Raw genomic sequence first — 24,777 nt, forward strand, 5'->3', positions numbered from 1 at the left:
AAAGTCCCAGTTAGTTGTGTTGATTCTTGAAGCTTAGTTTGCATTTAACATTTATTGGATTTAATCTTTGTAGTTTTCATATGCACAAGCAGCCTTCAAGATTCTGTTCCCTGTTGTTCTTTCTATTTCCACAAAGACATAAATGTAAGTCCTGTGTATAACATGAGATATGAAAGTAAATAATTTACTTAATAAGCTTAGCGAGCCACTGAGAATCTATATATCTAATCTATAAATCTCTGTACAGATATGTTGTTCTCTATAATGGTATTCCATTTATTTTCACAGTGAAGATGGAGGGACTTTCTATAAAGACATATTTTACATACATAAAGACTTAAGTAAAAAACATCCTGGGAAATAAAGTAATTCACTTTTTTAAGATTTTCTTTATTTATTTTTTTTTAAGATTTTATTTTTTTAAGTAATCTCCACTACACCCACTGTGGGGCTTGAACTCAGAACCCCAAGATCAGGAGTGACATACTCTACCAACTGAGCCAGCTAAACACCCCTCAATTTTTTTTTTTTAATTATGGTCCATTTGAAAAATTGAATATTGGAGACTGTTTTTTAATCTCAGTTTGGTCTCTTTCTATCAGGTTTCTGTTGCAATGGATAATGTCCAAAAAGAGGGTAAAAATAAGTCAGAAGAAACAAAGTCTGTTCATTTTGAATCCAGTACTTCAGAGTCCTCAGTGCTATCAAGTAGTAGTCCAGAAAGTACTCTGGTGAAGACAGAGCCTAATGGGATAACCATCCATGGCGTCTCATCAGATATGCCAGATAGTGCCCACAAAACTCCTGCCTCAGAAGCGAAGTCAGAAACCGGGCAGCCTACCAAAGTGGGACGTTTTCAGGTGACAACTACAGCAAACAAAGTAGGTCGTTTCTCTGTATCAAGAACTGAAGACAAGATCACTGAGGCAAAGAAAGAGGAACCAACAGCATCTCCTCCTTTTATGGATTTGGAACAAGGTGTTCTCCCTGCTGTGATACCAAAGAAAGAAAAGCCTGAACTGTCAGAGCCTTCACATCTGAATGGGCCATCTTCTGACCTGGAGGCCGCCTTCCTTAGCAGGGATGTTGATGATGGTTCAGGTAGTCCACACTCCCCGCATCAGCTGAGCTCGAAGAGCCTGCCTATCCAGAATCTAAGTCAAAGCCTTAGTAATTCATTCAACTCCTCTTACATGAGTAGTGACAATGAGTCAGATATTGAAGATGAAGATTTAAAATTAGAGCTGCGAAGACTACGAGAAAAGTAAGTATATTTTCTTCTGTGAAAGAATAATGGCAGAACTCTGTTAAGACCTAGCTCCTGGTGCCTAGATGAGTATTCTTTTCACTGCAGTGTGCTTATATCTCATTTCTTTTAAAGAAAGGGTGATACGCAAAAGCTAGTTATCTGAATGTAGTTCTCATTACGTCTCTTATAAGGACCCAGAGCATTTCTACTTCTAGAACTTCTTCACCTTTTGTTACTATATTTTTTTTTGTTAATAGCACTCTTTATCATTATTAACCTAATCTAATTTATTTACTAATCTACCAAATGAATCCATTAATGGCATTAGGATATAGATTATATTGGCAGATTTTATAGGTCATATTTAATCAGCTGGATCAGAGTAGCAATTCAGTACTCCTGTGTATAGCCTCAAAAGTCAGGAAACCTTTTCTCCTAACACATCATCAACTATCTGTTGGTGGTTAGGAGCCTGTTGGAATGAAGGCCAACAGTATGAGATGACGAACTAGAACTTCAAGGTAGTAGAGATTAGGTTAAGTATATTGGGAAAATTCATGAGTAAGTAAATACTAGAATGGAGGTTAAAGAATATTTTATTAAATCTTAATTGAACAAAAGTGGTCATAATGTTTTTGAATGATGTTTGGTTATCTTTCATAGACATCTTAAAGAAATTCAAGACCTGCAGAGTCGCCAGAAGCATGAAATTGAATCTTTATATACCAAACTGGGAAAGGTTCCACCTGCTGTCATTATTCCTCCAGCTGCCCCTCTTTCAGGGAGAAGAAGGCGACCCACTAAAACCAAAGGCAGCAAATCTAGTCGCAGTAGTTCCTTGGGGAATAAAAGCCCCCAGCTTTCAGGTAAAAAGCCATGGACCAGGTCAGCCTTGGCTTTCCCATCCTTTGTTTCTGTCTTCAACTCTGTATGTAACCTATTGAACATTTGTTGTTTTTGTTAAATTTCAGAGGAGTTTGACTTTCCTAATATTCTTGCTTCCTTGACTTTTCCTCTCCCCCTGTTTATAGTACCTCTTTTCGTTGAGTCTGTGAAAGTAGACTGGATGAGGACAGTGGCTTATCCCATTGTGATCCATCTTACTATCTACTGGTAGTCATTTCTGGTTGTCCTTAAAGATAAATAATTTAGCATTACCTGGTTTCTCATATAACTCACATTTCACCAAACTCACAGGCAAATGGAAGAAAGTACACTATTTAGTAAAGTTCAGGTAGATTTTTCCCTTCAGTGAACAAATTATTCATAATTGCAGCTGGAATTAATGTAAATTTCATATATGTCTTAGTTGGTACTTTTTTTTGATTAAAGTTATTATTTCATTTATCTATATTGAAATAAACTTGCTAGTGGTTGTAATTTTAAAAATAGTTATAGTATCTTGTAATGAGCTATAGTTTGTCTGTTTTGCGATAGAATTTTTACCCTTCAGTGAAATTTTGATAATGTTAACAGATAATTAGTTGAAAAGTGAAAAAAACTGAAATAAGTTTGTACCTGTATTTTCTCTCCAGATCTAATGTAAATTTATGTTGGAAAGCAGTTGCAAACTTCTTAGCAGCTTTCCATTTCTTGGAAGCTTTCAGAAACCCAAACCTCTTCTCTGACACGTTAGAACCAATTCAGTGGTGGAAATACGATTATAAGGGATATCAGCTAATTGAGATCCTGATCCCAATTTTGACATACTTTTTCAGTGGCCTTCTATTCCACAAATTAGTAGGGAGCAGACACATTCATCAATTTCAAGACAGTTGTCTAGGGAATAAAAGCCACCTGCCACAAAATAATTTTAAAATATGCATTATTCTGTAGTCACTTGAATCAATTTTGACACCACTTCTGTACTCGATCTGACACATACTTGGGAAAAAGACTAAAAAGAGACTACCCACCAAACCTGTTGATGTCATGCTGCAACTCACTGTTTTATAATAGCGTTTAGGAAAGTGATCATGGAATTCTCTCCTACCCACGGAATGTTCTACTCGCGTGAGACTTGGGAACCTTCTAGGTCATCTAAAGCTACCTATATCCCTATTGCCTGTTGATTCTCATGTCATTCCTCAGTTCCCCTCCCATGAGGGAGGCCTTTTTTTTTTCATCACTTACAGCTTCTGACTTGTGATTTGTCACTTAGTGGGACACAGTGGAGAAATGAGAATAGTGCCTATTCTCTAGGCACTGGGAAAGCTGTACATGTTTTCTCATGCCGCTTTATCTTTTGGCAGGTAACCTGTCTGGTCAGAGTGCCGCTTCAGTTTTGCACCCCCAGCAGACCCTCCACCCTCCTGGCAATATCCCAGAGACTGGACAGAATCAGCTGTTACAGCCCCTTAAGCCATCTCCCTCCAGTGACCACCTCTATTCAGCCTTTACCAGTGATGGTGCCATTTCAGTACCAAGCCTTTCTGCTCCAGGTCAAGGTAAGCAGTCAAAGCAACCTTCAGCTTCTAAACACTGCCATATCTATGGCAAACGCCTGAAGAGTAACCTATTGTTAAGGTCAGTTGGAAAAGCAGCTGACCAGAACACAGCCTGTCCGTTGTACATTTATGGATCTTGAGCTGGAAGGGGGAAATTGGGTAATGATTAGATTAGATGAACTCACTGTTTTATCAGATGAAATCACTTTTTTCAAAGGATTATAGCAGAAAGTTGAATTTGTGACTTATATGAGGACTTTAACCAAATTAACAGCTCATTTGGGATTTGGAACATACACTTTAATATACTAGACCAAGATTTCCTGAATCAAAATCAAAGAAATTTTAGTAGTTTCTGAAAGCTATTTTCTTAGCCAGTGCAGACTTTTTAAACTTTTAAGTATGGGAGTAGCACACTAGATAAATAGCCCTACAGTTCAGTTATTTATCTGTAAACTGCTTCCTAAATACAGTTTTATTTATTAATGATCATTTGAAACATTCCTGTCGAGGAGAGAGCTGCTAGCAACAGCAGGATGACAATTGGAATGACTTAGGTATCTGGGTGGAAAAGAGTAGGAAAAGATACAGGTAACTCGCCTAGGGGCTTTTGTCACAATATCACAGGAATTGAAGATTAGTTTATCTCTTCACAAAATGAATATACTTGCTTGCTTAAGAGTGCAGACTAGCTGGCATTATCCCCACTGGGAGGAGCTAAAGCATTTGGCAGAGGGAGGGCATTGAGACCTGGTATTTTCTGTCCTAGATATCTGACCTTTCCCTGGAAGCGTGTTCTTCTGTGTGCCATCTTAGCGCATTTCACCACTCCAGCCTCAAGTTTCTAACATCTTGTAGTTGTGTTCTGTCTCTTCTCTCTCTGTTCTTCCCTGTTTTTCCCCTCTCACAGGCTGTGCGAAGTTTAACTGTGCATCTGAACAGGTGACATTCAAACCTGGTGGCAGGAGGACCCGATTTCTGAGTACGCCCTGCTTGGCTCTTTGTGTGTAACACCTTTACTCCTTCCTCGTCCTTGTTTTTCTGCTGCTTGGATCTGATGTTTCATGCAGTCCATTTTCATTTGTCTCTTTGTATATCATCTACCCAGTGGCTTGGCTGAACAACTGTTGCCATCAGAAGTTTGAGTCTCTGTTATGATTAAAGATACAGAGATAATAATAGGTTTCTGTAAACTTCAAAAAAACTTTCTGGTAGAAGTGCTTCTTCAGAAGTCCGTGACAGAGAGAGAGAAGGTGGTAATGCTGTAGAGACTGCTGGCTCATTTGGATTAAGTGAAAACTGACGTCCCTAGTCCCTTCCGCCCCTTGCTCTAGCACTGGAAGTAACAGAGAGCTTCTTGACCACTGATACACTTAGATCCTGGCACCAGGGGAGAATTACAACCTTTTTTTTTTTTTTAATTCTTTTTCCGAGTAGATTGAAATCTTTTTTTCTTCTCAGTTAAGCCTAACCATCTCTCAGTTGAAATGATGCTAGAGTCTCTGCATTGGATCCTTTCACTCCCTTGTGCCCACCCTCTTAAGTCCGTAAAACCGGCACTTCCAAAAGGGTTTCTGTATAGTTATTCTGATTAAGCATTTATTCTTTAAAGGACCAAAGCCCAGCACCTGCCAGTGAAAATCGTCTTTTCAGCATGATTGCTAGGATTTCCCAGCTCTCTTGTTAAAAGTGAGATGCAATAGCAGATCACCCAATTTTCTCAGCCTGTCGTCCCAAAGGTGAGATGAAGATGATGCCTGTCTCTTAGGGTTTTTGTACAAATCAAACAAGATCACATGCACAAACACAGGCAGCACTTGGGAAGCACATGTCATTTCCTTCTGATCAGCCAGTGCCTACCTGGCACATAGTAGGCAGTCAGTAAATGTATATTGAAATAAAAATTTGAAAAACAAAAACAAGGCTCAGTAGAAAACCTTTATTAGAGTTTGGTTAAAGATCTTCTTTGTTGAGGCCTCAAACTTCTGATGTGGTTATTGAAGTGCTTTTTAAATGCATGTGCAAAGGTCATCACTGTTTCTGAGTGTAGTTCACAGGTCCTTGGGCCTCACGTATCACCAGTCCAGGACTACTGAACAGAGGTGGAAGGTGTTATCCAATTTGGTAGCTTTCCAAAGCATGTATGGTTTTTGGGTACTCAGGTGGATAACTTTTCTGCTTAGACCAGGCTGGACCAAGCATGTTAGCACCTTGACACTTAAGTAAGCATTTAATTTCTATGTCCAGCTAGCAAGATGAAAAGAATTCAGTAGTAGGAGACAAGAGTTGTAAAGTAGGATGTAACATGTCAGGCCTATATTATACAGCCTGAGATGTCTAAGAGGGAAGAAAGAGAACCAAGGCTTTTTTGCGAAGCATAATAGGAGAGATACACACACTTGAGATTAATTAATTAAATTCTCACACACTCTTAAAGGTAGGTGGCACACTTGTAACATCAAGTGAAAGTGGCTATAAATATTAAATCTTATCACTTCCTTTTGGGTCTAAAAAAAAGAGACCCTACATCTGTTGAAGGCACTTGAGTATACATCATATAAGCCTTGGTGAACAAATTTGCAGGAGGTAGATTTTAAGCAAATATGGGAGGGAAAACAGGTACTTAACAGAGGTGGGATGTTTCTAGTTTTAGATGCGTTATTCTGTGCTCTCAAAATAGATTATGGTTTGGAAGCACGGCTTGGCTTAATGCTTTATTTATGTTCAAAAGTTGCTCGTTTTCCAGATACATTTAAAGATTTCTGGAGGGGAAGCAGTTAGTGTGTATCTCTAGGATTTGGAAATGTATCAGCCAGTTTAAATTGACTCAAAACTATAATGGTGGTACTGGCAGTCTACTGGGGTAGAATTGCTAATGCATTTAATCAAGTGCTTTTTAACAACCCAGCAGGAGAAACAGAAAGTGGGACAGGGTCAGTGGAAAGACTGCTTGGGTATTTGCAATTCAAGCAGTAAGACCTGAGAGACTGGAGTTCCTCTCCCATCCCAGAACCTTAGTGCAGAGCATTACTCTTAGATCCAAAATTGGGTATGGAAGCTGTGCTGTCAGCCAGGTACCTCCGTTCTTCAGACACCCATGTTACAACTACGTAAGATGCGTCCATAGAACTTTACCTGTGGCAGGAACTCCAAGGTCCCACCAGTCTGTCTCTCTCTCTGTTTTCTCTTGCTGGGACTTTGTGTGCTATTTGGAGATTCTAAAGATTTCTAATATTTTACATTGATGTTTTCTTTATCTTTAACACGTTGCTCTCTCTTTGTGCTTCAGGGAAGATGGTGAAAAAAGTCTGTCCTTGCAACCAGCTCTGTAGTAATTATCTTTCCTTTCTCTTACTTTTTGGTCCTTGATTGCAAAGCGTGTTATCCATGAGTTCTTGGAACCCTGAAGCTTCACAACGTCCTCATTCCCAATTTCCATCTATCTAGTTCTGCACCCTTTTCTAAGATTTTTTTTAACATGCTTAATTGCTGACCACTAGCAGATTAAGAAATCACCTCATAGTCTGCTCTCATGTGATGACCCTCTGTGAGTCTGACTTTGTGACAATTACAGGTTGATAGCCCATGATATAGAGAGAGATGAGGGATGCCTGGCTCTTTGGGGAAAGGGAGTCCTTTAGTCAGCAGGTCTTCCGCCCACTGGGAAGTCAGCACTGATCCAAACACGGAAAAGTCCACATCCACAAATCCTAGTGGGAGACATCTGGTGGATTGGTGAAGAGAGAAGCACTACTTTATAGAGTTGGCTTCTTAGACTGGTGGCTTCTCATTAACGTGCAGACAGTTCAACTACCCAACCGGCCACCTAGAGGGTCAGTCAGAAAACTCTGTATATTTGGCATATTGGGCAATGAGCTGTGACTCAGAGTAAATTATTGTTCCTAGGATCTGGCGGTGTGGGGTGTGGGAAATGTATTATGGCAGGAAAAAATTTAAAAATGGATTGTGGGTGGTAAAACATAGACTACTTCTTAGAGCTTTGCAGCAGAACTGAGAAAGGTTTCAAGGTTACTTCTCTCTGGAAGGCAGTCAGCATTCTCAGAAATACCTGTATTGCAAGTAGTGTTCTTAACCCATTTACTGCTAAGATGGACTAAATGCGCTAAACGTACTCTCCATTCTCCTAGCTTTCGTAGTCAAGTCAGCTGTTGCCAGGCATTTATTTCTGGTCAGAGAGAGATGTGTTTATTTCCTTAATGGGAAAGCCTGTTTTCAGAAACCAAAATAAAAAGGTTAACTGTATGGTTGACCCCTCCCGCATCATGGTCTATAAACCCCACTTCAGAATCCAGTCCTGTGTAAGACAGATTAAAATGAAAAATGAGATTTGGTTATAAAGGAACCTCACGGCATCAGAGGCGACTAGAGAGGTGTGACGCCCAGCATGGCTCCTCGTGAACGAGCAGTGTTCACCTCTACTGAGCTGCTTCAATTTGGCTTTTACCAGTTCTGCTCACTTGTGATTATTTGTGGTTTTCATTTTGATTGTCTCACTCATCATCAAGCTCACCAAGCAATTATTACTCAAACAGGAAGAGAGTCCTCATGCATGTGACATGCTTGCTTTCTGGATTTTATCACTAGCACAACTGCCACCCTCACTGCTTGCGCTTCTTCCTCTCTGCTTCCCCACCACAGTCTGTCTTGCTTTTCAAGGTAGGCTGTTTCCTGTGCTTTTATCCTTTTCCACTTGGGTCTCCTGTACCGTAGGGGAACTGACACTTCCCTTCACGCTGTCTGTGCAGTAGCTATCCCCTTGTGGCTCCAGTGGGCACTAAGAAGTAAGCTAATACACACACTGCAGTAGATCCATGTCTTGCCTTGGTGGTAAGAAGCATGTGACCGTCCTCACTCTGCAGCTTCACTTCAGAATTAGCTGTTAGTCTAATGCAGACATGCTTGTGTGTGCTGTTCCCAAGGTGGTGGGGTATAAACTTGACCTGAGTCCAGTGATGAATTATCTAGGGCTTTTATGTGGCAGAGTTGCTTCGGGGCATGCCGCTGTGCTCTGGTGCTGCGTGGACCTGGAAAGCAGGAATATGTATGCATTTTTTTGAGCCCCCAGCATTACTTGGATATCTGAAGGCCTAGCAGCTCACAACTTACCTTAGTAGCTTCTATTTATTCTGCAGGAATAAATGTGAGATCTGGTAAGAAAGTGGGGGGTGAGGGAAGAAAAACAAGATCCTGACTTTTCTTTCCCTCTTCCCTAAAACTTGCCTCTTCGAATAATCTTCAGTGTGCCCTCCAGCAGAGCCGAAATCAGGCAGGACACAGACCCCTTCTTCCTTTCTCATCAAACCATAGAAATAGAATTCGTTCATCATAACCTCAAAGCTTCCTCCTTCCCTTTGCACTCCTACCTCAGCTGAATGGTCCTGTTGCTTCCACTTGCGAGTGCTTGCTCTTCTGGGAAGGGGGGAGGGATGAGAATTCATGAACCAATTGAAACTGAGGTCATCTTCAGGAAAACCATGTCTTCCTGCAGTTGAACAATTCAGGCACTGCAGAGAACCTTCCTCAGGAGTAATCTTGGTTCTTAACTCATAGGCAAATGGGAGAGGTTGAAGCCTTCATTCCTCCCGAGTTCATGTTTATGAATGTGTGTGGGTGGGTCCACGTGAAAAAGGTTTTTGAACAGAGCATGCTATCTCTCCTATCGCTTCTTTCTGTTAAAGAATGGCTGAAGATGTGGCATAGTATCCACATGGTTTGGGAACCCCATCTTTTCCCGGGCCAGGCAATCTACCTTTGCGTTCCTTTAACTCCTGCTTTCAACCCTGCCTCAGGGCTCAAGAAATCATCTTCTTTTGCCCTGCATTCTGCAGCATTCTAGAGCCTCACTGACCTTAGCGCACCTCCCTCATCAGCGTGATGCTGGGAATGGGGTGCTGAAAGTTAAGTTTCAGTACGCTGAAATACCATGTGAGTGGGCTGAAAGCAGTCCCCAGCCTTTGTGCCTGCCCTCATCCGGAGTTTTTAGCTTCATCTGCCACAACTCCTAAAGAGAATCTGTTTTCATTACCCCGTTACTTATGTCGGAACATATGGCCAGACAAACCCTTGAACCCTTCCCCTCTTGCATGCCTTCCCAGCTTATCCTCTCCTCATTCGGTGGCTTGCCATTCATCATCCTGTGAAGTTTTCCCTCTTTCTGAAGTTCTAACCCAAGCTCCTTTTAATGGTTGTGTTCTGTTGCTTCGTCTAATTCTAGGGACCAGCAGCACAAACACCGTTGGGGGAACAGTGAACAGCCAAGCCGCCCAAGCTCAGCCTCCTACCATGACGTCCAGCAGGAAGGGCACATTCACAGATGACCTGCACAAGCTGGTGGACAATTGGGCCCGAGATGCCATGAATCTTTCAGGCAGGAGAGGAAGCAAAGGGCACATGAATTACGAGGCAAGTCTTCTCTATTTGTCATTTCCCTGATCTAGCAGAGTATCACTTAGCACACACCTGAAGCAGAGGTGATACCAACGACCTAACTAGTGCTTAGCCTTCCATGTGGTAGCCTTCTTTAGCAGCTCAGAAATTCTAACACCCAGTTACCCTTTTGCCTTTGAATCCCTAGCTCCCTGTTTGTCAACTCGGTTTTTTCTCCCCTTTTCTCTTACCACCCTGAATTGCATACATATATATATATACACACATGCACGTGACTCTACCTACTTCCAAGCACAGTAGTTACTCTACCCTTATTTGGCAAGTGTAAAGAGACAGTAACTGTGAAAGGTTTGGTTTTGGTTTTACTATACCCTCTAAGGTTCAAACAGCCCCAGTTTTAGAATTACATTTCGGTACCACCCATTTCCCCTCTGGGCTATACCCACACCAAACTTGACATGCAGTTGTTTTGTTTTCAGGGCCCTGGAATGGCAAGGAAGTTCTCTGCACCCGGCCAGCTGTGCATCTCCATGACCTCAAATCTGGGTGGTTCTGCCCCCATCTCTGCAGCATCAGCTACCTCTCTAGGTCACTTCACCAAGTCTATGTGCCCCCCACAGCAGTACGGTTTTCCAGCTCCCCCCTTTGGCACTCAGTGGAGTGGGACAGGTGGCCCGGCACCACAGCCGCTTGGCCAGTTCCAGCCTGTGGGAACTGCCTCCTTACAGAATTTCAACATCAGCAATTTGCAGAAGTCCATCAGCAACCCCCCAGGTTCCAACCTGCGGACCACTTAGACCTAGAGACATTAACTGAGTAGATTTGGGGGCAGGAGATGGAATGCTGAAGGGTGGGTGGGAGGGGGGAAGTGGGAAAGTAGCCTATATACTAACTACTAGTGCTGCATTTAACTGGTTATTTTTTGCCAGAAAGGAATGTTTTTAATACCGCTTAGAGCCCTCAGAATTGAGACTGTCCCTCCCCTTTCACCATTTATTGGAGTGGAACAAGAAGAAAAGAGCAGCTTTCTTGTGATGGGGCAGCTTCAAACTATGCTTTCCTGTTTCTCTACACCCAATAGTGAGGGCTAGAAAAGAGAATCATTTATCAGAAAGCAACAAGAGAGCTCAGTGGAAAACCAAACCCATCTGTATATTCAAATGGGTGGAGCTCTTAATTTTGGTACCCACCCCAAATCCCTTATTCCCTCAAGAATCTAAACCACAAGACAAAACAAAAAAACTGTTGGGCTCTCTCCTACCCTGTTCCCCCTCCCATTTTCCTTTCTTTGTTTCTACTTTTGTTTCTTTCTTTTTTGGTTTAGAACCCAATGAAAAACACCAGGGGACTGAGGTTTCAACCCTTTCTTATAATAGGTCATTAGTGCTTTAAGCAAATGATATTAGCAGCTTTTGACTGCAGCATTAGCAATTAGGAAAAAAAATTAAGTCCCCTGCGGACATGTAACTTTGCCATCAGTTTTGATGTGGAAACACTGTGATATATAAATGTTGTTGGACAACAGTAGTTTTAAGAGTAAAATATGAAAGGTTTAAAAAGTTGGAAAAAAAAAAAAAAAAAGCAAGCTCTGTCCTTTACTTATTGAGACACTTTAGCTTTTTTCTTTGTATTTCCATTGTAGTAGATAAATAAATGTGAATGTAAGATTGTATAAATTACTGTACTTGAATACTTCTGTTCTCCCAGTATTGCTTGCTGGATATTTTAGTGCCTTGGACTTCTACTGCTTCTGCCATTAGCACCAACTTCTCATCAGACCCCAGGTCAGCAGAGGGCATATGGAAGGATATTAGGTCCATGTGACCCCAGCAGAGGATTATGCCAAAGGGAAACTGAGTGTTTTGTTCTGTTGTTTTTTGTTTCGTTTTCTTCGTTTTGGAAGTCATTCAGTTTTGTCTAGAGCAGGTGTAAGATGAGCAGGGTGAGAAGTTAAGTTGACATCAGTGGTTGAAAGCAGAAAGTTCCTGTTTCAAGAACAGTAAGGAGGGGTGTGGTAACAAAATTGAGCAATTTAAAAGATTAAGGGTGGTGTGTGATAAATGAAAGAAAGACTTAAGAACAGGAGAACAGACTTGTCGGGAAGCCGTGTGCTGCCTGGCCCACGGGGTGCCATGAGCCTTACTTAATCGTCAGGCTTGATAGACAAGACCTAGTGGAAATGGCTGAATAGAAAGGGAAGGGGGTGGGGGCTACTTTTTAAGTTGGGAAACGTTGATAGTGGAAAGTCACCGATGGAGAAAGATGCTCTAAGAAAAACTTTGCTTTCCTCTTGTTGCAAAATATATCCTGCATTTCTCAGCTTGGGGTACTGTATTTTGTGGAAAGTGGACCCACATCTGAATGAAGCATCATAAGACAGAGTGCTTATTCCTATTCATTTCCTGGGTGATGTCCAGATGGTTGCAGGATCATACATCTGTTGTGCCACCTCTGTGTCTAGAACTGCAGCTGATATTCTCACATCCTCATATAAACAAATACTCCCCCGAAGTAATGACTGCAACCAATCAGTATTATGTAGTGCTACACCTAGTTGTAATGGGCAATTCTGTTATTTTCAGAGCTTTCAGAAAATAACTCTCCTAATTGGCTATGTCTGGGATCTCTGTTATCTATGAAGATGCAGAAAGAAGCTAGGACTCCTAATCTTTTGGGTGCTTCTTCTCTTGACTCTTGAGTTGGGAAGTTAACACATTTCCAGTCTCTTACCCACCTCAACAGCACATCCCAGGAATCACCACAATAGGGGGAGCCTGCTTGGCTGTCCTATCCTGTTGTTCCTTCGTGGGCCCTGTTTTCGTAAGTTAGCCCAGGTCCCAGAGATGCACAGAACACTGAAGGTTTAGGAGAGTAGAAATGAAAAGGACAGGGGTTCCAAGCCCTGCTTCAAAGTTGTTTACTTATTTATTCTCTGCTTAAGATTCTTGGGGAGATGGTAAGAGTAAGGATAGAATAAAGAAGGTGCCAAGTAAATGAGAAATGGACCACCTAAGATCAATGAAACCATACTTTTTACTAGAGGAACGAGGGAACCAAATGCAGCACATTATTTTTTGTTATTTTGGTTTAATTTTGAGATCTCTTCACTTACACACAAAAAGTAAGAACTGGTTTTATTTACTGTTGATTTTTTTTCCCTCCTGTGGATGAAGTAACTAAAGCCTAGAGGAATGAACTAGTGCTACTGAACTGTTTAAATTATTTTTGTGTTAATAGTACACTTTGAGTATCTTTTTCCACATTACAAAAAATCTTTCTGAATTATAAATGTTTTCCTTACATTATTTAACAATGTACACTGTTTAAAAAAACAAATAAACTGAATTCAAACCTTGGGGGTTTCTCAGCAGCCGTTAATTGTACATTTTGCACTAACTCTGGGTGTGGCGCTTCTTATAAGACTGCGCTTCCTGCTTCAGTTTGTTACCTTTGTAGACTTATTTAATGAAACCATTCGAATAAACCAAACTTGCTTTTGTTGAGCTGTGGGGTTTCATTTCCAGCAAATTCCTTTTGCATGATCTCATTAGCTCAGTTTTGAGTTGTGTACAGTTTATAACTGGATTCCTGATTCCGGGAACTTTTTTAAAGCAGCAGTTCTGAACTAAGATTACGCTTCAGAAAAGGGAGACATTTTTTTTCTGGGGGAAGAAAAAAGGTAAGGATGTCAAAACCAAAAGATGAACATATGACCAGATCCACATGATGAGAGATACGATAAAGGGGAAATCATGGTAAGCTACAGCCTTTTCATCTTCCAAGGGAATAGAAATGGCTGACTGCCTTCCTGTAGGTTAAAGGAGTGCCCTGCCTCGGGTTCATAGCTTCCCACAAATGGATCTGTGATCTAAAAATTAATAAAAGCCACAGCTTGAAGATTAGATGAAAGGCACAGCCCAAGATGCATCTTAAAAAGAACCTGCAAATTCATCATGGGGGCAGGGGGCTATGAAACATTTAAAACTATGAAAAAAACCCAAGTTAAGATGGGTTATATCTCACATCTGAAATGGAGAAATACAAACACCTACTTGTGTTTTTTGTTACAGAGGAAAGAATTTATTTTGCTGTCTTAAAATGCCTTTTCTTTGGCCTTCAATCATTTCCTTGATCAGGAAAAAAACTGCAGGATAGTGACACCATAAACCTATAAACGAGAGATTATCATAGATGAAGACTGCAGCCAGGATTGCAAGGTAGCTGTAGCTTTTGTTCTCAGGAGGATACACAACACAGTTGTGGACAACAGTAACACCGAGCCCCACGGTGAAAGGCGGCAGACGTTACAGTTCCATGTAGGCAGTTGTAAAAGTTGGTGCTTAGTAGTACGGCTTCTGTTGCTTACAGGACAGGTAGCCACTGGGCATTCCTAAAATTTCTATACATACTAACACAGCACCTTAGCAGTAAATAGTGAAGAACCTCAAGAGCCAAAGAAAAGGTGGTTCATCTCTGAGCCTTCCCCTGCAGGGTGTAAGCGTGGTTTTGACTGCTCAGCTTTATCTGCGGCAAGTTCCAACAGTCAGATCCTCTGGTTAAGTTGAAGCAAGGCAAATCCTTGGAAATAAAGCTCATTCCCTAGGAACGATGAACAGTTTTATGGCGAAAAAGTAGTTTTTGAAAGTTCCTTTCTGACAAAGTCAAGGATGTGACCTGAGCCTCCATTAGGATGGATCCAATTTCCTTTTCTTCAAGTCCTGGTTCTTCCCAGTGATATCACAGTTTCCTACGGGAGAAAAAATAATTTAAATGTGGCTGCTATTATTTTCCAAGTAAGAAATAAACTGACAGCTAGTGATTTCTGAACTGTTAGTTAACAATCCTAACTTAAGCTAAAAAGCCAAGAATGAAAACTGTTACGAGGGCAGAGCCCTCCGTCAACGCTAGATCAAGTTGTAGTAACCAAACACGATGGACCTACTTTAATGAGGAAAAGCTCTTCATTCAGTTCATGGTTGAGCTTCCTACTACTATCAAGGGTTACGAGGGGTTGCACCTCTAGTCAGGAACTCAAAGGAAAAGTTGTGGCTCAAACCAGTTACTTGTCATTTTCTTAGACCGCTGTTCCTCTGGCAAGACAGTACCCAACTTCTTCAAATGGAATATCATTCTTCCTTTAAAAGGCATAGAATCAAGCCCAAGTTCTTTTAATTTTTGTTCCTAAACACTTCACTACCTGTTACATCTCGGTTGAGGTTGTGAGTTTGGAAATGGGAGGGTCCCGATTTTGCTTGTGGATTCCGGTGGCACATGTTCTGTGGGGTCCTGTCCCAAGTCATCCTCTGGTTCTTCAGAGCTGGTATAGCAGAGGTCTGGAGCAGTTCTGGTTTAGACAAGGGCCTGACATCACTGTCACCTGCATCTGGATCCATATCCCACATTCCAAGACTGTCTGCAAGGACCAAGATCATGGGAAAATGCAGCATCGCCCAGTATTTTCACATAAAGCGCTGGGGAAAGCTGGTCCTAAGAAATCCCACGTCACATGTGGACTGGGACAGCTCCTGGCATTTCTCCTTCCCCTACCCCTGAAAGTACACTGGAGCTTCTCTTAGGCCAATAGAGGAGCCAAGTGTGTGTCCTCAGACCTGCCATCAGTCCATTGGGCTCCCTTTTTTCCCCAAAACTTCATGGGACTATAAAACATAAAAATGAAGATTTTTTTTTTTTTATGCCAAAAGCGCATGTTGTAGGTACTTACTGATCAATGCTTAAGTCATACCCGTAGCTCTTACCGACCTGTAAGGAAGTCTTTCTCTGCGAGTGGTTCAGAAACGGCAGTCACAGGGGTGCTGTGCGTCAGAGGAGGTGCTGGAGGTGCTGCCAGAGTCACTGGGGGGTGGGGGGGTGGGGAGGACAAAGTCACAGAATCACTTAACTGTTGGAGAGAGCCTCAGAAGAGCAAAGCTGCTGGAGTCACACCAGTTTCTAGCACAGTGAGGAGCAGAGAAGATTCCTGATCCCGTCCCCGCCTGCAGATAGATCTACGAGACTAGAAAGACTTTTTTCTTCTCACCAAATTGGGGAACGGAGTTAAAGAGTTCATTTCTCCTTAAGCAGCAAAAATAGGTTATTATTAGAAGCTATCTCGTCCTTTTTTTTTTCCTCAAAAAAAATCTTAAGCAGAAATTCAAAATGTAAAACCAATGGAAACTGCGGCTCTGGCTGTGGGAGGTCACTTCCCTGCAGCCTTCCTGCCGGGAGCTTCGGTGGCCTGGAAGCTCAAGATCCAGAATAAAGGTTACTATTAAGAACATCCCCACCACCGTAAGTTTTCTTCCCCCTACACTAGTTTAAGCCTGCCAGTGCTGAGGGGAATATTAATGACATAAACGCGAAGAAAGTCCTCTGAATCTTAGAGAGAAGCTGGGCAAAAGTCCAGCTGGTCTGGGATAAGCCCCTTCTTCGTTTCTACTCTGGGAAAGACAAAAAAGTCTGTGCTACTACTAAGTTGGCCTCGAATAAACTGAAGTTCACAGCTGAAGCATGGCCAAAAGCCCCCACTATCCTCAAACCATTCCGCCTTCTCTTCACAGATCACTCAGAAAGGCTTTATTCTAGCAGACACGGCCAAAGTACCTGAGAGAAATGTTCTCTACCCTGAAATTTCTAGTTCTAGTTTCCCTCAAGGGCCATTTCCTTCCCTTAAAAAAAAAAAAGAAAGAAAGAAAAAGAGGAATGTCTTGAAAAATGGGGAAATGATCTTAGGTGCTTAGACTCCTCTAACCTGCGGGGAACCCGAGAGAAGTCCTACTGAGGTCTGCTCGGCCCCAACCCCGGCCCCCACCCTTCTCACACACCCTGAGTCTTCTCAACCTCCCGAGCAGACAGTTGAACTTGCTGCTGCTTCTCCATTTGCTCCCGGAACTGCTGCTGCAGCTGCTTCTGCCGGAGCTTCCGCTGGTAGGTGGCCTCGCTCTCGGCTGCGGTCAGACTTGAGCACCACGAGAGAACAAGCTGGGGTGATCCGGGGCCCGCGTAGCGACCAGCACCCAATGCGCCGGCTCAGGCGGTGAACCGGGAGGTAGTTCCACCCCGCGGAGAAGAGAAGAGAGGGAGGGAACCATGACCGTACCGGGAGCCGCTGGCCTTCTCTTCCTGCCCCACAGCGTGCGGACCACCCAAGCGGCTCAGTCTGCAAGGGGAGGTCACCTCCTGTGGTTTGGGGGACCCCAGAGCCACGTTCTGCCGGCAGCTGCTGTATCTCGCTTGTTCCACAGATGGTTCAAAATCTTGTCTTTTTGCTTTTGTTAAATCCACTTCAAGAGGCAACTAAGGACAGAAAGGGGGTAAGTAACTTCTTCCAGCCACACTTGCCCTTCCTTGGCCCTGTCTCAATGATCTAGATTCCTGAAAAATGGCATTTGATAGTCCTCGATCCATCATTCCCTCTAGGTCCTGAAAAGCTCAGACAATGGATCCACACTTCACCTAGTATTTTTATTACAGTAAAACAATTTCATGTTCTACTTTACACCATTTTGTATTGATCAAGTTTTGATAAAAAGGATTACCTTTATGATCCAGGGCAAATGGTCGATAGACCCTAATTTGAATCTCTCGTCAGCTGGATCAGTCTGACGCTATCTACTTTTTCACTCTTTTCATGGAAATGATCATATGTAATCTGTGGAGGCCTACCCCTTCTCTGCCCTTTCTCCTAGGACCTCCCCCTAAATACAACACTCATCCCTGAAGAAGCCTCGGGTTGCTTCCAATGAGAGGAAGAAAACTTGCAAAGCCCGGATGCAGGGTGCTAGCTAAGGCTCCTGGGAATCTCCAACTTGGGCTCATTCCTGCATCTCACCAAACGTGAAAACTAATGATAGTTCATGGCACTGGGCACAGTGCTCTACTTCCAAGCCCTAAGGCACTACAGAAACCCAGAGCTTTTCGCTTGGGAGAACTTCTCCCTCAATTCATATTGATAGAATAATTGAAAAGGAGAAATTGAGATGACCACATTTTGATAAAGACAACCTAAAAATGACAACTGTATTATGAAATTTCTTATCTACATTGGAAAGTAAGTAAGTAGGTTCAAAATAAAGGAACTTGGTGCACCTGGCTGGCTTAGTTGATAGGCTACTCTTGATCTCGGGATCATGAGTTCGAGCCCCCATGTTGGGGGAAGAGATTAAAAATAATAGTAATGTATTTTTACTTAAAAAATAAAATGAATGAGCTTGTGCTACAAGAATGAGCACTGAGGACATTTGCTAAGTGAAATTAGGGCCAGTCACAAAAGGGCAAATATGTATGATTCCATTTATATGAGGGATGGACTTAGAGTAAAAAAGCAAGACAAAGTAGAATAGTGCTTGCCAGGGGCCGCGGGGAAGAGGAAGCAGGGAGCTGTCATTACAGTTTCAGTTTTACAAGAAAAGAATTATAGAGACGGATGGTGCTGATGACAAAGGTATTCACTACCTCTGTCTACCTAAAATGGTTAAGATGGTAAATTTGGGGTGGTTTTTTTGTTATTTTGTTAAAGATTTTATTTACTTATTTGACAGACAGAGAGAGCACAAGCAGGGGGAGCAGCAGGCAAAGCTTGGGACTTGATCCCAGCTCTGTGGGATCTTGTGGAACTTGATCCCAGGACCCCGGGATCATGACCTGCACTGAAGGCAGACACTTAACCAACTGAGCCACCCAGGCACCCCCAACATAGTAAATTTTGTTATGTATATTTTACTGCAAGGGGGAAAAATAGGGAAAAAGTGAGCTTTGAAAAAAGCTTAAAAGACTCACAATGCTAAGTACTGTCAAGGATGTGGAACAGCTGCAGTTGTACAGTGCCATGCAGGCGTGTGAATTTGTACGACCACACTGACCCAGGAATCCCCAAGACAAGTGTGTGTGTGTGTGTGTGTGTGTGTGTGTGGTTGTGGGTGCACCAAAAGCTGTGTACAAGGATGCTAATAGCAGCTCAATTCAAAACAACCAACAACTACCCAGAAAACTCCAATGTCTGTTAAAGTCAGAATGGACAAATGAGTTGTGCTATGCTCATGTGATAGAAAAGTATACAATGGAAATGCTACATGCAACATGAATGAATCTCGCAAACACGCTGAATGAAAGCCAAACACAAAATAGTCCGTATATTTGGACTCCCAAACGTACAAGGAATCCAAACTAATTTATGCTGCTCAAAGTGGTTTCCCGTAGTAGTAATGACAAGGGGAGGCCTTGGCAATGATTTGAAGGGACGCTACTGAGACTTCAGGGACGCTGGCAATGTTTTATGTTGATTTAGATGCTGGTTAGGTGGATGTGTTCATCACACTGAATATGTATGATGCATGTACTTTTCTACATGTTTACATGTACATTTTAATACTTAAGTGAATTTTTATAAAGAACAATTTCATTTATCTGAAGTTCAAAAACGGGGAAAAATCTACAAGGCTGGAGCACCTGGCTGGTTCAGTCATGAGAGCATCCAACTCTTGATCTCGGGGTTGCAAGTTGGAGCTCCACATTGGGTGCAGAGATCACTTTTTAAGAAAAGAAAGAAAAAAATTCTAAGACACTGAAAGTCAGAATAGAGAAGTCAGGACAACATTTCCTTTTCAAAAGAGAAGTCAAGGTAGTGAATGGGAGGGGCAAATGGGGCCCTAGGATGCTGGTAAGTTTTAGTTTCTTATCTGGGAGATAAGTAACTGTTCACTTCTAAAAAGTCATCAGACTGTGCTATTATGAATTATGTAGTTTTCTGTGTATATGTTGCACTTCATTTTTTTAAATCTTTTAAAAAATAATAGAGTAAGAAAAGGAAAGGAGAAAAGGAGAAGGATGTTATCAAAATGGTATACTCGAAAGCTCCAGGTGCCCCCTCCTCCTAGAGACACTGAGTTAAGTTACAGAGTAGACCCTGCATCTAGTTAGACTACCTAACTAGACACAGACTAGAATACCTTTGTGAGAACCCCAGTGACCAGCTGAGAAGCTACAGGACTCAGGCCAGCATAAAACCAAGATAAGGAAAAAAAAAAAAAAGACAGGATTCCAGTAAAAGGGGTAGGAAAATTCATGCTATTTTGCACGCCCACTCACACCCCTGCCCTCACCCAGCATAGAGCAGTACAACCAGGAGGAAACTTTCCATCCTGAGCTCTCCTCCGGGGATGAAAACACAAGAGAAGACTATGCCTCCACTGTTGTGGCTTGTCTGGGAGCTGCCCGAGGCACTGGTTTCTGTCTCCCTGACTCAGCACACTGATGGGACCAGCAGAGTTTAAGAGTCACTAGAAACAGAGATGAGCACCAGACCACACTGGAGCTACAGTGACGCCAGAAGGAGAAGGAGATCACAAAAGGAGATCACAAAAGGTTTGAGAGGTCCTAGGACCTCTAGCTGGGCTTACTGGTAAAGGTCTTCCCCTCCACAAAAGCAATACATAAAAACTGGGACAGGTGGTTGTTTCCTCAAATGCCACATCTCAACAAAAGATCACAAGGCATAGAAAGAAATAGGGAAATGTGGCCCAAACAAAGGAACAAAATGAAACCAAAAATTGACCTGACCCTCCCAAAATGCAATCTACGTGGTACCTAACAATGAATTTAAAATAATGGTCATAAAGATGCCTAATCAGCTAAGAGAGCAAACACACAACTAAATGAAATCAAGAAAATTATGCATGAATGAAATGAGAAGAATATCAACAAAGAAAAACAGCCAACAGGTTCTGGAACTGAAAAATATAGTAAGAGCTGAAAAAGTAACTAGAGGGATTTTACAGCAGACTTGAACTGACAGAAGAAAGAATCAGCAACAAGAAGACAGATAATTTGAAATCATCTCATCAGAAAGCAAAAAGAAGAATGAAGAAACATGACAGAGCCTAAGGGGCCTCTAGGACAGTTGTCACACTATGTATTAAGAGTCTCAGAAAAAGAAAAAGAAAGGGGCAGAGAGATTATATGAGGAATTAATGGCTTAGAACTTCGAAAATCTGAGGAAAGAGAAGACACACAAATTCAAGAAGCTCAAAAAACTAAACCTAGGATAAACGCAAAAGGCTCATATAATCAAATGGCCAGAAGTCAAAGATGGTACACTAATAAACAAACTACCAGAAAGAGAAATTAAGGAAACAAACCTATTTATAATTGCAACAAAAAGAATAAAACATTTAGCAATAAAGGAACCAAGGAGGTAAAGGACATGTAACTGTGAAAACTATAAGACTGATGAAAGAAACTAAAGAATAAATGGAAACATATTCCATGCTGTGGACTGGAAAAATTAATATTGTTAGAATCTCCAAACAAACCAAAATAATCTACAGATTCAGTGCAATCCAATGGCATTTTCCACAGAAACACAACAAAAAATCCTACAATTTGTATGGAACCGCAAAAGACTCTGAACAGCCAAAGCAAACCTGAGAACAAGTGGAAGGCATCATGCTACTGGATTTCAAGCTACACTACAAAGTACAGTAATCAAAACAGCATGCTACTGACATAAATACAGGAACCTAAAACAAGGGAACAAAATAGCTCAGAAAGAAACCCATGTTTATACGATCAACAAATTTATGACAAAGCCAAGAAGGTACAATGTAGAAAGGACAGTCTCTTCCACAAATGGTGTTGGGAAAACTGGACAGCACATGCTAAAGAATTAAACTAGACCACTATCTGGCACAATACACAAATATACTCAAAATGAAGTACAGACTTGTGTTAAGACCTGAAACTATAAAACTCCTAGAAGAAAATACAGGACATAAGCTCCGTAACACTGGGTTTGGTGATGACTTTTTGGATCTGACACAAAAACAAAGCCAACAAAAGCAAAAAACAAACAAGCGCAACTCCATCAAACTAAAATGCCTCTGTGCTCCTGGGTGGCTCAGTGGGTTAAGCCTCTGCCTTCAGCTCAGGTCATGATCCCAAGGTCCTGGGATTGAGCCCCGCATCGGGCTCTCTGTTCAGCAGGGAGGCTGCTTCCCCCTCTCTCTCTGCCTGCCTCTCTGCCTACTTGTGATCTCTCTCTGTCAAATAAATGAATAAAATCTTTAAAAACAACAACAAACTAAAATGCTTCTGCACAGCAACAGAAACTGCCAACATGAAAAGGTAATACAAATTTTACATATATTACATATATTTGTAAATATACAATATTTATATTTGTATAAATATAAATATTATATACATAATATTTGTAAACAATATAACTGATAAGGGGTTAATATCCAAAATATTACACAACTCACTAGCAAAAACAGCAAATAATCCAATTAAAAATGGCACAGGGTCTATACAGACATTTTTCCAAAGAAGACACAAAGATGGGCAACAGACACATGATACTCAACATCACGAACCATCAGGGAAATGCAAATCAAAACCAAAATGAGATACCTGTCAGAGTGGCTATTATCAAAAAGGTAAGAAAGAAGTGTTGGAGGGGACGTGGAGAAAGATGAACCCTTGTGCACTGTTGGTGGGAATGAAAATGGGGGCAGCCACTGTGGAAAACACTATGAAGGTTCCTCAAAAAATTAAAAATAGAATTACCATGTGATCCACCAATTCCACTTCTGGGTATTTAGCCAAAGAAAACAAAAACACTAACTCGAAAAGCTATCTGTACTCCATGTCCACTGTGGTATTATTTTCAATAGCCAAGGTACAGAAATAACCTAAGTCTCCATCCACGGATAAATGGATGCAGAAAATGTAGTAAATACATAATGGAATATTGTTCTGCCATAAAGAAGGAAATCTTTTATTTCCCATAACATGGATGCACCCTGAGGGCATTAGGCTAAGTGAAATAAATCAGAGAAAGACAAACACCATATCATCTCACTTATATGTGGAATCTGGGGGAAAAAAAGAAAAAGAGCTCATAGGTACAGAGAATAGATTGGTGGTTGCCAGGGAGAGGCAGGTGTCAGGCAAAATAGGGGTGGGGGATGTGAAAAAGTACAAACTTACAGTTGTAAGTCATGGGAATATAGTATACGGCACAGTGATTACAGCTACTAATATATATTTGAAAATCGCTAAAAGTAAATCTTGGAGGTTCTAAAAAAATTTGTAACTAGCTTTGGTGATAGATGTTAACTAGACTTATATATAATGGTCATTTCATTATATATACAAATATCAAATCATTATGCTGTATACCTGAAACTAAAATAATGTTATATTGCAATTATATCTCAATTTCTAAAAAGTCAAAAGACAAAGAGAAATCTTGAAAGCAGCAAGAGAAAAGAAAATCATCACATACAAGAAAGCCTCCATAAGATTATTAGATTTCCTCTTACCAGACAGAACAGAATGGGATAATATATTGAAAGTGCTGAAAGAAAAAAGCTCAGCCAACAATATTGTATCCAGCAAAACTATCCTTCAAAAATAGAGAAATTAAGACTTTTACATAAAAACAAAAGCAGGGGGAGTTCATTTCCACTAGACCTGCTCCACGAGAAATGCTAAAAGGAGTTCTTCAGAGAAAAAAAAAGATGCTAGACACTAATACAAGGCTACACAAATATAGTAAGTTCTCCAGTAAAGGTAAATACATAGATAAATATAAAGCCTGAATTAATATCCTTTTGGTACACAGAATTTAAATGAAAAAACTATTAAAACTATATAATGAATATAGAAGTTTTTAAAACAATTATAGTTTTTATAACTGTAAATCTCTGTATATATATTGTATATATATACAATATATAAAGATGTAGTCTCTAACATCAATGAGATAAGGTGGAGCAGGTGTGGAGTTGTAAAGGAATAGATTTGGGGGCACCTGGGAAGCCACTAATTACACTTAGTTAAGCTAGTTAAGCAACTGCCTTCAGCTCAGGTCATGATCCCAGGGTCCTGGGATCCAGCCACATGGCAGTCTCCCTGCTCAGTGGGGAGTCTGCTTCTCCCTCTCTCTGCCTCTACCCACTCCCAACTTGTGCCCTCTCTCACTCTCTCTCAAATAAATAAAATCTTTTTTTAAAAAAAGGAATAGTTTTTGTATGCAAGTGAACTTGTTATCAGTTTAAAACAGAATGAATGCTGCAGCTTTAAGATATTTTATAATTGCAATAATAATCACAAGGAAATTATCTCTAGAATATACACAAAAGGAAGTATGAAGGAAATCAAATCATGTCACTACCCAAAAGTAAAACAAAACACAAAGGAAGGCAGTAAGGGAGGAAAGGAGGGACAAAAAAAGCTATAAGACAACAACAAAATGGCAACAATAAGTTGTTCTCTAACAGTAATACTTTAAATGTAAATGGATTAAACACCCCAATCAAATGACATAGATTGGCTGGACAGATGTAAAATTATATGCTTTTTATTAGAGTCTCACTGTAGATCTAAGGACACAGGCTAAAGGTGAAAGGATGAGAAAAGATATGTAACTGGTACCAAAGGAGAGCAGGATGAGCTATACTAATACCAGGCAAAACAGACTTCAAGTAAAAAAAATTGTAACAAGAGACAAGGAGAATATTATATAATGATAAAAGGGTCAATTCACTTAATATGTATAACAATTACAAATATTTGTAATTGTTAAACACCAGAGCTCCTAAATATATAAAGGAAACTTTCTCAGAACTGGAAAGAGAAATAGACAGCAACAAAATATAATAATAGCAGAAAACT

The 24,777-nt window shown here is 41.0% G+C and overlaps 2 protein-coding genes across 19 annotated transcripts in view; one reads left to right on the forward strand and one right to left on the reverse strand.

Annotated features, from left to right (window-relative positions):
• WNK1 (WNK lysine deficient protein kinase 1) overlaps positions 1-13,460 on the forward strand; it is a 149,128-nt gene extending 135,668 nt beyond the window's left edge. For 7 of the 15 annotated variants that reach the window (XM_059403871.1, XM_059403862.1, XM_059403865.1 and 4 more), the window contains 5 exons: positions 603-1,264; positions 1,913-2,115; positions 3,502-3,696; positions 9,932-10,119; positions 10,584-13,460. In XM_059403871.1, the coding sequence (XP_059259854.1) occupies positions 603-1,264; positions 1,913-2,115; positions 3,502-3,696; positions 9,932-10,119; positions 10,584-10,901 (1,566 nt within the window). In that variant the 3' untranslated portion in view covers positions 10,902-13,460. Of the gene's footprint in view, positions 1-602; positions 1,265-1,912; positions 2,116-3,501; positions 3,697-4,606; positions 4,700-6,985; positions 7,028-8,956; positions 8,984-9,931; positions 10,120-10,583 lie in introns of all 15 variants that reach the window. The other 8 variants (XM_059403857.1, XM_059403863.1, XM_059403866.1 and 5 more) reach the window with 4 other exon arrangements.
• The window catches only part of RAD52 (RAD52 homolog, DNA repair protein), a 37,690-nt gene continuing 26,027 nt past the window's right edge, over positions 13,115-24,777 (reverse strand). For all 4 annotated transcript variants that reach the window (XM_059403877.1, XM_059403876.1, XM_059403873.1 and 1 more), the window contains 5 exons: positions 17,201-17,397; positions 16,926-17,059; positions 15,865-15,957; positions 15,302-15,517; positions 13,115-14,851 (listed from right to left, as the gene is read on the reverse strand). In XM_059403877.1, the coding sequence (XP_059259860.1) occupies positions 14,790-14,851; positions 15,302-15,517; positions 15,865-15,957; positions 16,926-17,059; positions 17,201-17,397 (702 nt within the window). In that variant the 3' untranslated portion in view covers positions 13,115-14,789. The remainder of the gene's footprint in view (positions 14,852-15,301; positions 15,518-15,864; positions 15,958-16,925; positions 17,060-17,200; positions 17,398-24,777) is intronic.

The sequence above is a fragment of the Mustela nigripes genome, chromosome 6 (assembly GCF_022355385.1).
Source record: "Mustela nigripes isolate SB6536 chromosome 6, MUSNIG.SB6536, whole genome shotgun sequence".
Taxonomy (NCBI): domain Eukaryota; kingdom Metazoa; phylum Chordata; class Mammalia; order Carnivora; family Mustelidae; genus Mustela; species Mustela nigripes.